Genomic DNA, 14,651 nt, shown 5'->3' on the forward strand with positions numbered 1-14,651 from the left:
TTCCTCTCTGGTCGTCGCATCCGCACAGTGGATGATGTGGTGGATTCATCTGCGAGTTTTCTTACCTTTTCTCATGCGGCAGCACGTTTTGGGTTGGGCCTACATTATCGTCTGATTTGGAGCTTGCTTCAACATATGCTGAATGTTTTTCTCCCTATTCCGCTGTTGGCCGGTGGATGCCGTATGCAAGATTGGAAATTATGGGACTCTTCTTTGGATGCGATTTCTGCTCGCCATATCTATGCTTCTCTCATGCAGGACTCTTGGCTAGCTGATCATTGTAAATGCGCTCTGGGATTTACACAAATCCGATCAATGGTGGAAGCGGGCTCTTACTGCAATTTGGAAGTCTCGCTTGCCTCTTAAGAAGCGTTTGTTTCTTTGGCGTTGTTTGCTGGGTGTTCTTCCAGTTGGAACTCTTCTTGCGACGCGTCGTATTAGCTCCTATCGTTGAGTCGGTTGCTCCACTGCTAATGAGACTGTCCAACATCTGCTTTGGGAGTGTCATTGCACCAAGGCTTTCCTTCGCCGCGTTTCTGCTTGTATGCACCTTCGATTTCCCTCATCGGTATTCCACAAAACGATTTTGGCTTTTTGGCATTCTCCCGAATTCCCTCCAGCAATTTGCAATTTTCTTCACATGGGTCAGATTCTGGTCGCTATGGTCCTTGTGACACCGCCGCAATCTCCGCATGTTTCACCAGCATGATGCAGATCCTTTTCCATCGTTCAAGTTTTCGCTGAGGCAATAGTTACATTTTGCCTTTGACATTGGGGACATATCCCTGGAAATCTTGCAGCTCTTCTATGTTTGCTTTTAGCACTTTTGTATGGCAGAGCACTTCAGTGTCTTCCCTTTGTATATGATCTTTTTGGTGGGTTTTCCTCGCCTTGAGGTGTCCCACAGGTAAATTAATCAAATCAGATTTACAAACAAAAAAAAATGTGTGTGTGTGTGTGTGTGTGTGTGTGTTCCTTGGAAAGACACTAGTCTTCTTCATTATTGCAACTTTGTCGAATCTATCCATGTAAGAGACCTTTACCTATGTACCTTTTACTATGATGGATAAGTCTTAAGGGGTCTCCTAGCCTTGAGCTCCAGAGGAAGAGAGGCAAAGCAAAGGAGAAGCAGGAGATGGAGACAGTCAGAGGTGCCTCCAATAAATATGGTATTAGGATTCCACTCATGGGATTCCATCTCCTACTCAGGCACACTCTTCTTTGGATGTTGAACCCACCCTACTCTAGCTGTGTTGACGACACAATGTGAGTAGGGGTTTCCAGCCCTGGTATGTGATAGAGTAGATCTGAGAGGTTGATAAACAAGGTGTAGCCTTGATTTCTTCATTGTACATGTCAGTTCTCCATGATTCCTCTGATAATTTTTGTACTTTGATGTTGGGGCATGTGCCTTCAAAAGGTTGATTAGATTAGTCTCTATGAACTCAAACTATCCACATAGACCAACTTTACAAGGTTGACTTTAGTTAGAGAAAAGAAAACCGCTAAAAGTTCCTATATTCAACAGATAGATGATAGCATGTGTGTAATTTACTCAAATAACCATGTTTTTATATAAAAAAATAAGATTGCTTTTCCGATATCAACACCTTTCAATTAATACAAAGAATGTGATTTCACAAAACTGGCATTTTGCAGCACATTATAACAAGTATAGTTCTGTTACCTGTACTTCTCTAAGAAGAATCCCATCTGTCATGAATTTAATGCGAGTATTGCTCCCAACTCTTCGATCATGTCGAACTTGGAACCCCACTTCTTGACCTAAATGAAGATTCATTTCATATGACAACCTTTTTGCTGTGGCCAGTACGGCCACTCGACGGGGTTGAGTCACACCAATCATTCCTGATCGCTCCACGCAATCATTTGAGGAAAACCCAGCCTCATACAAAAACTACGCACAGATAATAAGAAGCATTAATTTGAAAAGTTCACTTTTACTTCAAATTCAAACAATTATGAATCCATAGCTTGTCAACTATTAACAATGCCTTTTGCAATTAACTCAGCACACCTGGGGAACTTGAGTGGTTTTGCCACAACCAGTTTCTCCACATATTATTGTGACAGGATTTTCAGTGATAGCCTCCATGATCTCTTGCTCCATCATTATGATAGGCAGCTTCTCTCTTGCATTCCTTACCTCCTCTGATCTTATCACATGCACAAAAAAATTGGGGGAGCTACAGATAGCAAGTCCATTTGCCCTTCCTTCATTACAATTCCTGGTCATCAACTTCCCTACGTTATCCACTTCTTCACAAGAAGGTAACTGTTCCTCCTTGACATCGGTCCTTATCAATTGTGTTACTTGTTTTCTCTTCTTCTGCATTTCCTTTTTCTTCATGGCACCTTCCTGCCTTTTCAAATTATTAGCATCACAAGCTTCAGGTTCTTTATGTAACTTTGTAGTTTTCATTAATGGAAAAGTGGCAGCAGCCCCAGACTTCTCTTCAATGGAACGTGCATCTTGTGGGACCTGTGTTATGCCATTCACACCTATTTCTGTGGTAACTCTATTTTCATCCATAACCATCATCCTGCCTGGAACATCTTGAACATGTGTATTACTGTATGCCTCCACTGCACCCCTCTCACGCAGCAGAGGAACTTCAACTGGAACTCTTAGACCAGCCCGCTCATAGTGAATGGCCCGTCGAAGCTTTTCTCTCATGCTCTCCTTCTGCACAAAACACAAGGCCAAGTTTGAAGAGCTCTCTCTCTCTCTCTCTCTCTCTCTCTCTCTCTCTCTCTCTCTCTCTCTCTCTCTCTCTCTCTCTCTCTCTCCACAGGGGATGCAACGTCACTTGGATGCTTTCAATAGGTTTGCTCAAGAAAGTGGTTTGTCCGTCAACCTTGGTAAAACCAAGGTCATGGTATTTAATACCACCCCACAGTGGATCAGGAGGTCAGCACCAGCATTCACATACGGCCAGGAGACTGTGGAGTATACAGATGCGTACACTTACCTCGGAGTGGTTTTTAGTGGGCCAACATTCTCATTGAGGAGGGCAGCAGAGACTAGACTGACCAGAGCCCATGCAGCATTGGGTAGATTGGAAAGGATGTGTTCACAGGTTCAGTTTCAGGAGCCTAGGACGAAGCTCTGGCTCTTTGACACTCTGGTGGCTTCTGCATTGCTTTATGGAGCTGAGATCTGGGGACCTTCATTAGATCATCACGGGAGGACAGGCCGCAGTGATGGATGGGGGGACATGGAGAAGCCTCTGGTCTCTATGATCTCGCGGCTCATTAGAGCCAAGGCCTCAGTACCACGTGCTATTGTTCGAGCAAAGCTAGCTGCCCCCCCACTAGTGGTTGAGGCGCTTACCAGATCGGTCTCCTTCATACACCGCATGTGGGAACTTCCCAGAGACAGATATGCCCGCCTTGCACTTGAGTCCTCTCGACAGTTAGCGATGCAGGGAGATACAGCATGCTGGTATGGGCAGATGACATCATGGTTTCAAGCGCATGGGTTCAGCATAGACAGATTGCCTCCCTTCCAGTACTCACTGGATGCACCCTCTCTGACTCTTACACAGTCCGAGATCACCAGGCTCATCCGCCAGGACTTGACTCAGCTAGACACCAGGAGGACATGGATACAGCCAGCACAGGAGCTGGGCACGAAGATGGCTTTCTACAGAGAGCATCTCCTCCAGCTTATGGTTGATGGCTTTGTGACGAGGCCCAGATACATGGACACCCACTTGTCTCATGGGATACGATGTGCTATCGGCCAGATACGTCCATCTTCACACCAGCTGCGGATCGAGACTGGGAGATACAGCGGAGTACCAGCAGAGGCCAGGACATGCCCCTTGTGTGACATCGAGCCTGAAACAGAGTTGCACTACACATGCCACTGCCCCGTCTACTACGAGATACGAGGCCGCTTCCATTGCTTGTTCAGAGAGGGCTTTGGACCATTCTCCAGAGTCATGCAGTACGAGGATCAGAGATGCTTGGGTTTGTTTTTGCTCGAGCTACGCAGACACAGAGAGAGACTGATGAGAGGAGAGGCTAGCCCGTCCCAGAGACAGATCACAGATTTCTTTAGAGCTGCCACTCGACACTTGGAGGAGTTACTACCACAGAAAGTTCGTCGTCTCACACCAGAGGCACATTGATCGACCGAGCGACTGAGCTGGGAAGATCCAGACGCCCACGACTACGGAGGAGTACACAGCATCGGCGGAGGCTGCATCAGAGGATTCGGATCACTTTGGCTCGACATGCATGACGGCCGGTCAGACTACTGACCATGGAGGAGATTGATGAGATCCGCCAGCGAGACCGATGTTGGATCTCTTGTGATCTAGCTATCTCGGCTAGCTGTTGTTCACACCTAGTAGTTTAGGATTCCATAGTATTTTATTGTGACATTTGTCATTTCATTTTTGTCATTGTTGTCATCTTGTTACTCTGACTCTGACTTTGTATCAGATCCACCACATTGTAACTTTCTGGTCTCATAGGTCACTTTGACCTTTTGAAGACGTTAATATAACATTTCATTTCTCTCTCTCTCTCTCTCTCTCTCTCTCTCTCTCTCTCTCTCTCTCTCTCTCTCTCTCTCTCTCTCTCTCTCTCTCTCTCTCTCTCTCTCTCTCTCTCTCTGTGTGTGTGTGTGTGCGCGCGCGCATTGCTGTCGGCTTCTTTTAATCATGCGGTGTATGTTGGTCTTTTGAACTTTGCGCACAATTTTATTTAATCAAGCACAGGGCTAGCATAATCAGGGGGGCTGCTTATGCTCAGGCCTTGCTTATTAGGGCAAGCTAGGGACCTGCTTCATGCAAGAGTTCTAGCATAGCTGAATGTAAGGAGGAGAGCCACTATAGTGACAACTCGACTAGAACAATCTCATGGTGGTCGGTGTGATTCTCTCTCTCTCTCTCTCTCTCTCTCTCTCTCTCTCTCTCTCTCTCTCTCTCTCTCTCTCTCTCTCTCTCTCTCTCTCTCTCTCTCTCTCTCTCTCTGTGTGTGTGTGTGTGTGTGTATGCGCGCGCGCGCGCACGCGCATTGCTGTCGGCTTCTTTTAATCATGCGGTGCATGTTGGTCTTTTGAACTTTGCGCACAATTTTATTTAATCAAGCACAGGGCTAGCATAATCAGGGGGGCTGCCTATGCTCAGGCCTTGCTTGTTAGGGCAAGCTAGGGACCTGCTTCATGCAAGAGTTCTAGCATAGCTAGAATCAGAGGCTGCCAAGGATATATTTTATGCTTTTTCTCCTGATCCCAAAGGAATCCTCATATTTGTAGTTTGTTTAAAAGTAACATGTTCCTAAAATCATCAGAAGAGAACTTGGCTAACTCCCCTTTGTTAGCAAGTATCAAGGCGGTGTTAGCAAGTATCAAGGCAGGAATGTTTTCAATGAATTCAGATAACTCTGACACCCCTTCCTTAGAGTTGTTGACAAGTTGGGCAAGGGTATGGACACATTTATCAAACGACATGGTTTGAACCAAAGAGTTGGCTAGATCAGTTGAAGCCCTTGCTATCAGTTCAGATGCCATAGGGTCATGAATGCATCTAAGTACCTGAAGCAATGCTTTAGAAAGAGGCACCGTAGGAAGCTCTATCCCTTGAGATAGTGCTAAGTTCTGCAAAGTCCATAAAAAGTTATTTAGAGAAATATATCACCAAAGGTAAGAACTAGTAGCCTCTTCAGCCTTCAACCGACCAGGCGAACCTATAAGGGCCATGTGAAGAGAGCCACATTCCTCAAGGATCAATCCAAGGTAAAAGGACAGACATCGAGGGATTAAAATATAGTAACTAGGTCTTTGAATAGTATCACTACTATTCTTGGTGTTAGGTGTGTGTGTGTGTGTTTCAATAACAATATAACATATACACCAAAGAATCCTTTCATATTACAAAAGACACTAGAAACTATGTCAATGAAAAGGAGGTATAATTTCCATTCATAGTACAGAACAATCTTTATACACCAGTGCTGAAATAAAGAGCCAAAAGATATAATAGTCCGCATCTTCAAGCCAAGGAACTTTGAAAACCATAGTTGAGAAGGTAATGTCACCTGCACCCATGGAAACAACAGTAGCATTGGTACCGTATACAGGTGATGCATGGTTATCCCGCATGTTATAGATGTCAACCAACTAGGTTTCTTTCAAGATCAATAATAAGAAAGATCAAATTAATCATAGAATTAGAGATAAAATCATTTACAAGGGGGAAAAAACATATGAAGCCCCTTGTGCTTTACAAGCTCTCATGAGATAAAGTTCAGCAGAAGAAGCTATTTAAGCGCCTCTACCGACAAATACATGAGGAATACTCACAACCATCAAACAGTTTGGACAGCAATCCATTTCAATGCCAAAAGCACCTGAGATTGAGTTGGAGCAATCAATTTCACGATAGCCTGCTTATCCTTGCCGTTTACCATAGATCCGACACTTAACACTACCCTTTTGCAAGTAAAGTCCTCACAGTCCTAATGTACAGACACTTCTCCCAAATACATACACCACCAATGCTAAGTGAGCATGTAAAGCTCACCTTTTTATACAGTTTGGAGCAAGTGGCCATCTTCCTTCTTAGCCGTATGGCTTCAAGAGGGGGATGGTGTAACAACGCCGCCATGTACAGAGAGAGAAAAGGGGGGGGGGGGGGGGGGGGGGGGGGGGGGGGGGAGGGGGGGAGAGAGAGAGAGCACTTAAGAGCGCAGTATCGCAGACCTGTCGGGAGGGACCCACCTCGCTATTAAGCAGAAGACGACATCATTTACAAAGCCAAGTAACCCGCCCATAACCCATTTAGTATCTAAGGGTTAGGTACCATTAAGGCACTACCTAAGAAAAATTACATAATGAATTTAAGCGAGTTATTCACTAAGATACCCCAGGCCAACAATCCCAGTAGAAATATACACTAGGGAAATAGCAACACGCTATAAACAGTCATATGTGGGTATGTGTGTGCGTGCGTGCATACCAGTACCGGTATATATAGTACCAATACAACTCCAATATTACCAGTACTAGTATAGTAGTATAGCAATATCAGTACCAGTAGTGTATAGTGATAGTATCAGTACCAGTATAGTCTAGTAGTACCAGTACCATTATATACAGTGCCAGTACAACATCGGTACTACCAGTCTGGTATAGCAGCACCAGCACCAGTACCTATATCAGTACCCTGTGTGTGTAGCTATGTCTCAGTACCAGTATCAGTATCAGTACTAAGTACAACACCAGTATCTGTCCCAGTATAGTCTAGTAGTACCAGTAAGTACCAGTACCCGTACCAGTATATACGGTACCAGTACAACACCAGTACTACCAGTCTAGTAGTATAGCAGTATCCGTACCAGTTGTAGTAGTACCAGTACGAGTACTACCAGTACTTTGTGTGTGTGTGCGCGCGCGCATCGCTGTCAACTTCTTTTAATCGTGCGGTGCATGTTTGTCTTTTGAACTTTGCCCACAATTTTATTTAATCAAGCACAGTGCTAGCATAATCACGGGGGCTGCTTATGCTCAGGCCTTGCTTGTTAGGGCAAGCTAGGGGCCTGCTTCAAGCAAAAGTTCTAGCATAGCTAGAATCAGAGGCTTCCAAGGCTGAGGCCCTAGCCATAGCACCACCCGAAGGGGGGAGGAGGGGCCCTTTTCAAGGGTTGAACAAAGCATTTCCAGGTACTCGCCAACATGGCCCCAGAGTAGAAGGCCCTCGTAGACAAACCAGCTTACACACACCTTACTATCCCGCTCCTCATCAAACCATGGCAGATTTTAATGATGGGAGAAATGAACAAACTGCAATAAGAAACGGCCACCCTCGAGTCAGACATAGCAGCCAAGGAGGCCAGAATTAGTGAGCTCGAAGCCCAATTGCAAGCGGTCAAAATCCAGCAAGAAATGCAAGAAGCAGCCTAGAAGCAATGCAATCAAGAAGAAATGGACACAGCCCATTATGAGATACAGTACCACAGGTAAAGTCTGAAAATTTTGTTGATGAAGTGTTTTCCATGGTGAAAAAAAAAAAAAAGAGTTAAAAGCCTTGAGAAGTACATCAGGGTTGGTGGCTTACCAGATGGTTGAGCAGTGGGCACACTACCAGACGTACACCTAGAAGGATACGCCATGGATGTAAACATACTTCAAGAAAGACTCACCAAAGCGGTGCCCTTTGTAGACCTTGGTGACCCAACTAACATTGAAGTTATAAAGGGAAGCAAGCTTGTCAGATACTATGCTGTAGATAATAAGACCAAGGTAATGAAGCAAACCAAGTCACTACAAGGCACTTCAGTGTGGATTTCATATGAGCTGACACCCACTCAACTCAAGAATAGAGCCAAGGTATTGGCTACAGCCAAGAAGCGAGGAAGAAAGTCAAGTGGGAAGTCTATAGAGGAGAAAAATCCATCATCAGAGACTTCAGAAGGCCACCTCCTTTTACTAAAGCTTGGACTTGAACTTACTTCACATCTAGTTACATTATGCACACGGCGATTCCGTTGTGATTTTAACTCTCATAAGTCATGAGAGCCTTCTTTTTTTAAGGCACATACACTTCCTTTTCTTGCAATATCCAAGTGGAATGTAATCAACATGTATCTACTTTGTCCTATAGATCAAGTCCAGCCTGCAAAGGACATTAATAGTATACTATCTCTACTGGGGAGAGATACAGAGACACTTTACTGGGGAGAGATAGAGAGAGTCGGTCCCAAAGACAAATTACATATTTTATTTTCATTAGATATGGGACAGCCAGAGGAGCAGCCATCACTGCAGAGCTCGGCCCACACTCATTCAACCACTACCAGCACTCTCATCGACCGAGCACTGGAGCTACAGAGATCGAGACGGCCACGATTGAGGAGAGGGGCTACACAGCATCGGAGACTACAACAGAGGATTCGAGCCATACTCTCTCGACATCCAGAGTGCAGATGAGGATGAATTCTAGTAGTAGTATCTTTGTTCTAGTTCTTTTGTACCCAGACATAGTATTAGATTCACCATTTTGTAACAGATTGGCAGATGAGGATGGATTCTAGTAGTAGTATCTTTGTTCTAGTTCTTTTGTACCCAGACATAGTATTAGATTCACCAGAGTGCAGATGAGGATGGATTCCAGTAGTAGTATCTTTGTTCTAGTTCTTTTGTACCCAGACATAGTATTAGATTCACCATTTTGTAACAGATTGGCCTCATAGGTCATTTTGGCCTTTTGAAGACATTAACATAACATTACATTTCATTTCATCTCTCTCTCTCTCTCTCTCTCTCTCTCTCTCTCTCTCTCTCTCTCTCTCTCTCTCTCTCTCTCTCTCTCTCTCTACGCCCACCCCAACTATCATTAACATGACATTGGAAGAAGAACAAAGGAAGAGGACACGATCCATGCATGTACGCATATCCGGTATTAGACACCATGAGGAAGTTAAGGATATACCTTCATAAGTTCAGAATAGTCTGAACTCACGAATTATAAGAGGGGAATAAACACCCACAAAACTACCAAAGCACGGGACACAAGAAAACAAGGAAAAAAAACTAAAATCGCTTTATTTGCTACCAAAAAAAACTAGATAAAACTAACCAATATTCACTTAACCATTATGCGAAAGTTAAGGAGCTTATGACAATAGTGAGGATGATAGCACCCACACATACCAAACCATGGAGGGTGGGGAAAAAGAAGGCAAATATAGGCACATCTTCGGTCAAAAAAGCTAATTTTGTGTTTCCCCTCAATGGAAGCAAAGGAGTTCTTGAGATGTAGTCCTGTTAGGTGCAGCGGAATGAATGTTGTATTTTCTCAAGATTAGTGATCTTTATCGCTCAAGGTTCCTTTTAGTTCTTAGGGAAAGAGAGAGCTTTCCGTCTTATGGAGAGTGCTATGATCACGAACAAAGTGAGTGGATATTGTGCGTGCAAGTGAATGAGACTGAGAGAAGGAGAGAGAAGAGATACGACACCCGAGAGGTTGAAAAACCCTCCTCCGAAGGCCCCACTCTCGTCGGCGAGAGTGGTCTATTCTTTGATTGCACAAAGGTGTACAATGCGTATGCAATGGACTATGCAACTTGGTCTATGCCGATGACGATGACGACGATGACGATGATGACGACGACGATGACGGTGACGACGACGATGGCTGAAATCTGAGATCTTTTAATCGCTGAATTTCGGGACTGTTTCAGTGGCTGAAAATGACTGTTTTGGCTGCGTTTTCTTGGCTGAAAAATGAGGTTTCTTAGGGCTGAAAACTGATGGTCTTTACAGGCTGAATCTGCTACACTTTAGGTGAACAATGCCGGTCTTAATTTGCTGCTGAAATCCAAAAACGCCAGGGGCTGAAATTGGTCCTTCTGTCGCCAGGGTTCTGCAAATGCAAAAACGCTAGGCTGATCTGCTGTGTCGTGGTGACGCTGGGGCTGATCTGCTGTGCACAAATCGGCAAGGCTGATCTGATGCAAAAACTCTAGGTCTTCTGTGGAGAAAACGCCAGAGTAGTCGCAGGGGTTGGTCTTGCTGAGAAGTTGCCTGTTGAGCAAGGTGCTCCTGCTGCTGCTTCTGCCAGAAAGTGTGAACTTTGGTTTGCTTATATATTAACTTAGCAAAATTGCCCTACCTACTTTTGTAGGAAAGTCACTTAAAAATAATAAGTGAAAATCCCAATAAATAGGAAAATAGGCTAAATGCACTAGAAAATTCCCCTAACTGATGCTAATGGATTCTGATGGGAATTCCGATGATCATGTTGTGTGCAACCGGAGGATATGCATCTATGCTAAGTGACTGGGCATGCACGGTCTACGAATAGACTCACAAAAGTGCCAGATCACTGCTAATCTAAACTGACTGAACCCTCCTGTGGTGTAGCTTGTCCACGGACACATAGGGTTGGGATGTGTCACGTGACATCCCCTCCTTTTCAAAGTGAGGTACTGGTACCGAACTGTATGGCGTCGAGGGAGATCGCCAACAGCATCCGGAATCCTGGAAGGGACTCTTCGCCGGCCCACTCTGATGTGTGGATCGTGCGGTACTTGAACTTCATAAAGGTCTGCAACGCTTGCTTCTTTGGGCCGCGCCGAAAGCGAGGCAAAGTCTTCTGAATCTCCTTTCTTGCTTCAACTTCGTCTAGAGTCTTGCTTCTTTCGTCTTCAAGAATCTCCATGGCTGAAAATTCCTAAAACAATCTCCAACACAAAACCATGAACATACCCATTCCATGTAAAGTGAAGGAAAAAAATCTCTAAAGACTGTGTATGCGATGTAGATGAACATAGAGACAGAGTGACAACCCGTTCATCAAACACATGCAAACAATGAGGTTGAATCTTTTTTGTTTGATCGAAATCAATCAACTGTGGCAAATCACAATGGAAATGGCCATGCTTGGTGCTCATACTATATGTGCTCGTTCGGAAACTGTCATGCCAAGGAAGAGACATGGAATGTGACTTCCTTACATCCAAACTTTTCAGCTTTTCATGAACAATCCGCATACATTCGTGCTCATCCATGATAGAAACGTGCTCAACATACAATATGTCATGCCTAGGAAAAGGGATCACATAACGATGCTGACTCAAATACAGGAAACCTTTACGAATGAAACACTAGAACAATGCGTGCGTATCAATCATGCAAACACATAATACTTCCTGTGAGGGTGCTTTTGACCAAGGCTTGAGAGCCAAGATCGCTTCTTCGGGATCTATCGAATCGTCTTGTGGGGGATCTGTGGACCTCGACTCGAAAGCCAAGATCGATTCTTGGTGATTGATAGAATCTACAACAAGGTTAGCTTCGCTAGAAAAAGCATCAACTAACACATTATTCTTGTGAACAATCACATCTTCTTCATGCAACTCATCATGCTTGTGAGAAATCACATCTTGATCATGCAAATCATCATGCTTGTGAGAAATCACATCTTGATCATGCAAATCATCATGCTTGTCATTGTCATCCAAATCATTATGCAAATCATTGGCATCCAAATCATCATGCTTATCATTGTGCTTCAAATCATCATGCAAGTCATTGTCAATCAAATCATCATCATGCTTCACACAATCATGCAAATCCTGTGTGTCATGCTTTGGAGAAGAAGAAACGGAGAGAGTCTCCTTTTCCCGAATCTCGTGCATCGGTGCCGGCACTTGAGAAAAGAGTTGCAACAAGGCGGCTTTCCTTTCTTTGTACTCATGCTTTATGGCTACCATTCTTTCTTCGTGTTCACGCTCTCTTTCTACTTTTCTTTCTGCATTTCTTGCTTCTCGTTCTAACTTCTGTTTCAGAAAAAATTGCTGCAAAGCCTCCACAGGAGTTAGTGCAATCTTTGTCGTAGATGGGGAAGGGTCGGAAAAACCTCCTGGTGGGGAAAATTCTTCTTCGCCTCTCTCATGCTCATCACTTCCAAGCGAAGTATCCAATCCGCTTCGAGTGATGATCATTCTGCAATCGTGGGTTCTTAAGCCCACGAGGGACTTGGGTTCTTGCGGGTCTTGGGTTCTTAAGTTCACAAGGAACTTGGGTTCTTGGGGGTCTTGAGGTTCTTGAGGTCCTTGACTCGTGAGAATCTTGGGTTCTTGAGGTTCTTGAGGTTTTCTTTCGCTTGCAAATCGCGTTGGAGAAGGATCTTCTCTTCACCCGAGTTCTACCCTTTTCTGCGGGCGCACCCCTTGGCTGCTTTTTCCCACCTCACGTCGATTGGCCTACCGCTAAGTGCACGGTCCACTCTCAATGAGTGAAAAGAGACACAAGCGGAGGCTGGACAAGCCCTTCTTTCTTGGGATTCCTGTCACTCTTCAACAAAACACGATTAGGAATCGCCACGCCCAAGTAAACTTGGGTTCGTGCGATCACAAGAAGCAAAAAAATTCTTGTGGTTCTTGTGGTTCTTTCCTTGAGTAATGCAGAACACTTCCAAAGCTCTGATACCAATGTTAGGCGCAGCGGAATGAATGTTGTATTTTCTCAAGATTAGTGATCTTTATCGCTCAAGGTTCCTTTTAGTTCTTAGGGAAAGAGAGAGCTTTCCGTCATATGGAGAGTGCTATGATCACGAACAAAGTGAGTGGATATTGTGCGTGCAAGTGAATGAGACTGAGAGAAGGAGAGAGAAGAGATACGACACCCGAGAGGTTGAAAAACCCTCCTCCGAAGGCCCCACTCTCGTCGGCGAGAGTGGTCTATTCTTTGATTGCACAAAGGTGTACAATGCGTATGCAATGGACTATGCAACTTGGTCTATGCCGATGACGACGACGACTATGACGGTGACGGTGACGACGACGACGACGACGACGATGGCTGAAATCTGAGATCTTCTAATCGCTGAATTTCGGGACTGTTTCGGTGGCTGAAAATGACTGTTTTGGCTGCGTTTTCTTGGCTGAAAAATGAGGTTTCTTAGGGCTGAAAACTGATGGTCTTTACGGGCTGAATCTGCTACACTTTAGGTGAATAATGCCGGTCTTAATTTGCTGCTGAAATCCAAAAACGCCAGGGGCTGAAATTGGTCCTTCTGTCGCCAGGGTTCTGCAAATGCAAAAACGCTAGGCTGATCTGCTGTGTCGTGGTGACGCTGGGGCTGATCTGCTGTGCACAAATCGCCAAGGCTGATCTGATGCAAAAACGCTAGGTCTTCTGTGGAGAAAACGCCAGAGTAGTCGCGGGGGTTGGTCTTGCTGAGAAGTTGCCTGTTGAGCAAGGTGCTCCTGCTGCCGCTTCTGCCAGAAAGTGTGAACTTTGGTTTGCTTATATATTAACTTAGCAAAATTGCCCTACCTACTTTTGTAGGAAAGTCACTTAAAAATAATAAGTGAAAATCCCAATAAATAGGAAAATAGGCTAAATGCACTGGAAAATTCCCCTAACTGATGCTAATGGATTCTGATGGGAATTCCGATGATCATGCTGTGTGCAACCGGAGGATATGCATCTATGCTAAGTGACTGGGCATGCACGGTCTACGAATAGACTCACAAAAGTGCCAGATCACTGCTAATCTAAACTGACTGAACCTTGCTATGGTGTAGCTTGTCCACGGACACATAGGGTTGGGATGTGTCACGTGACGAGTCCAACTTTAAAGAAGACAGGTGTCTTCTCAAGAGATGATCTTACCTTGGCAGAACTAGCACACATGATGGATCATGGAGGTCATGCCACACATCAAGGCAGCAAGGGAGAAGGGGAAGGTGGCTTTCTAGACAGAGAGGGCCGTGTTGTGATTATGTAGAGACATGCCACACGACGATCAGAGGCCTATGGGACCAAACTCAACATTGCTACTTGGAACTATAATGGGTCTCTATGCTGCTAAATTGGCTTTATCTGATATAAAAATAATTCTAAATGAATTATTGGATTTACAAGTGAGAGGGTTTTCTCGCTTGGAACACCAAGGAAAAAAAAAATTAAAATTAATTATTGGAATTTTAAGTGAGAGGGTTTTTCTCACTGGAGACATCCGAGTACAGATAGTTCTAGTGCGTCATTCAAAGTGATGACAGGAGCACTGTGAAACAGAATATCTGTAAGGCCACCAGGAACGGGTGCTTCTGATGCATCACATGGGATGGGTGACACGGAGCATCGGGAAGAAGTATCCAACCATCCG

General features: G+C 44.6%; 1 protein-coding gene across 3 annotated transcripts in view; it reads right to left on the reverse strand.

The window, feature by feature from the left end:
- FAS4 (RNA helicase family protein) overlaps nt 1–14,651 on the reverse strand; it is a 185,634-nt gene that overhangs the window by 112,489 nt on the left and 58,494 nt on the right. For 2 of the 3 annotated variants that reach the window (XM_086530283.1, XM_086530282.1), the window contains 2 exons: nt 2,039–2,707; nt 1,688–1,918 (listed from right to left, as the gene is read on the reverse strand). In XM_086530283.1, coding sequence (XP_086386409.1) covers nt 1,688–1,918; nt 2,039–2,707 — 900 coding nt within the window. Of the gene's footprint in view, nt 1–1,687; nt 1,919–2,038; nt 2,708–9,990; nt 10,127–14,651 lie in introns of those variants that run through there. The other variant, XM_086530284.1, reaches the window with a different exon arrangement.

The sequence above is a fragment of the Adiantum capillus-veneris genome, chromosome 15 (genome assembly GCF_014529385.1).
Source record: "Adiantum capillus-veneris isolate H3 chromosome 15, ASM1452938v2, whole genome shotgun sequence".
NCBI classification, from domain to species: domain Eukaryota; kingdom Viridiplantae; phylum Streptophyta; class Polypodiopsida; order Polypodiales; family Pteridaceae; genus Adiantum; species Adiantum capillus-veneris.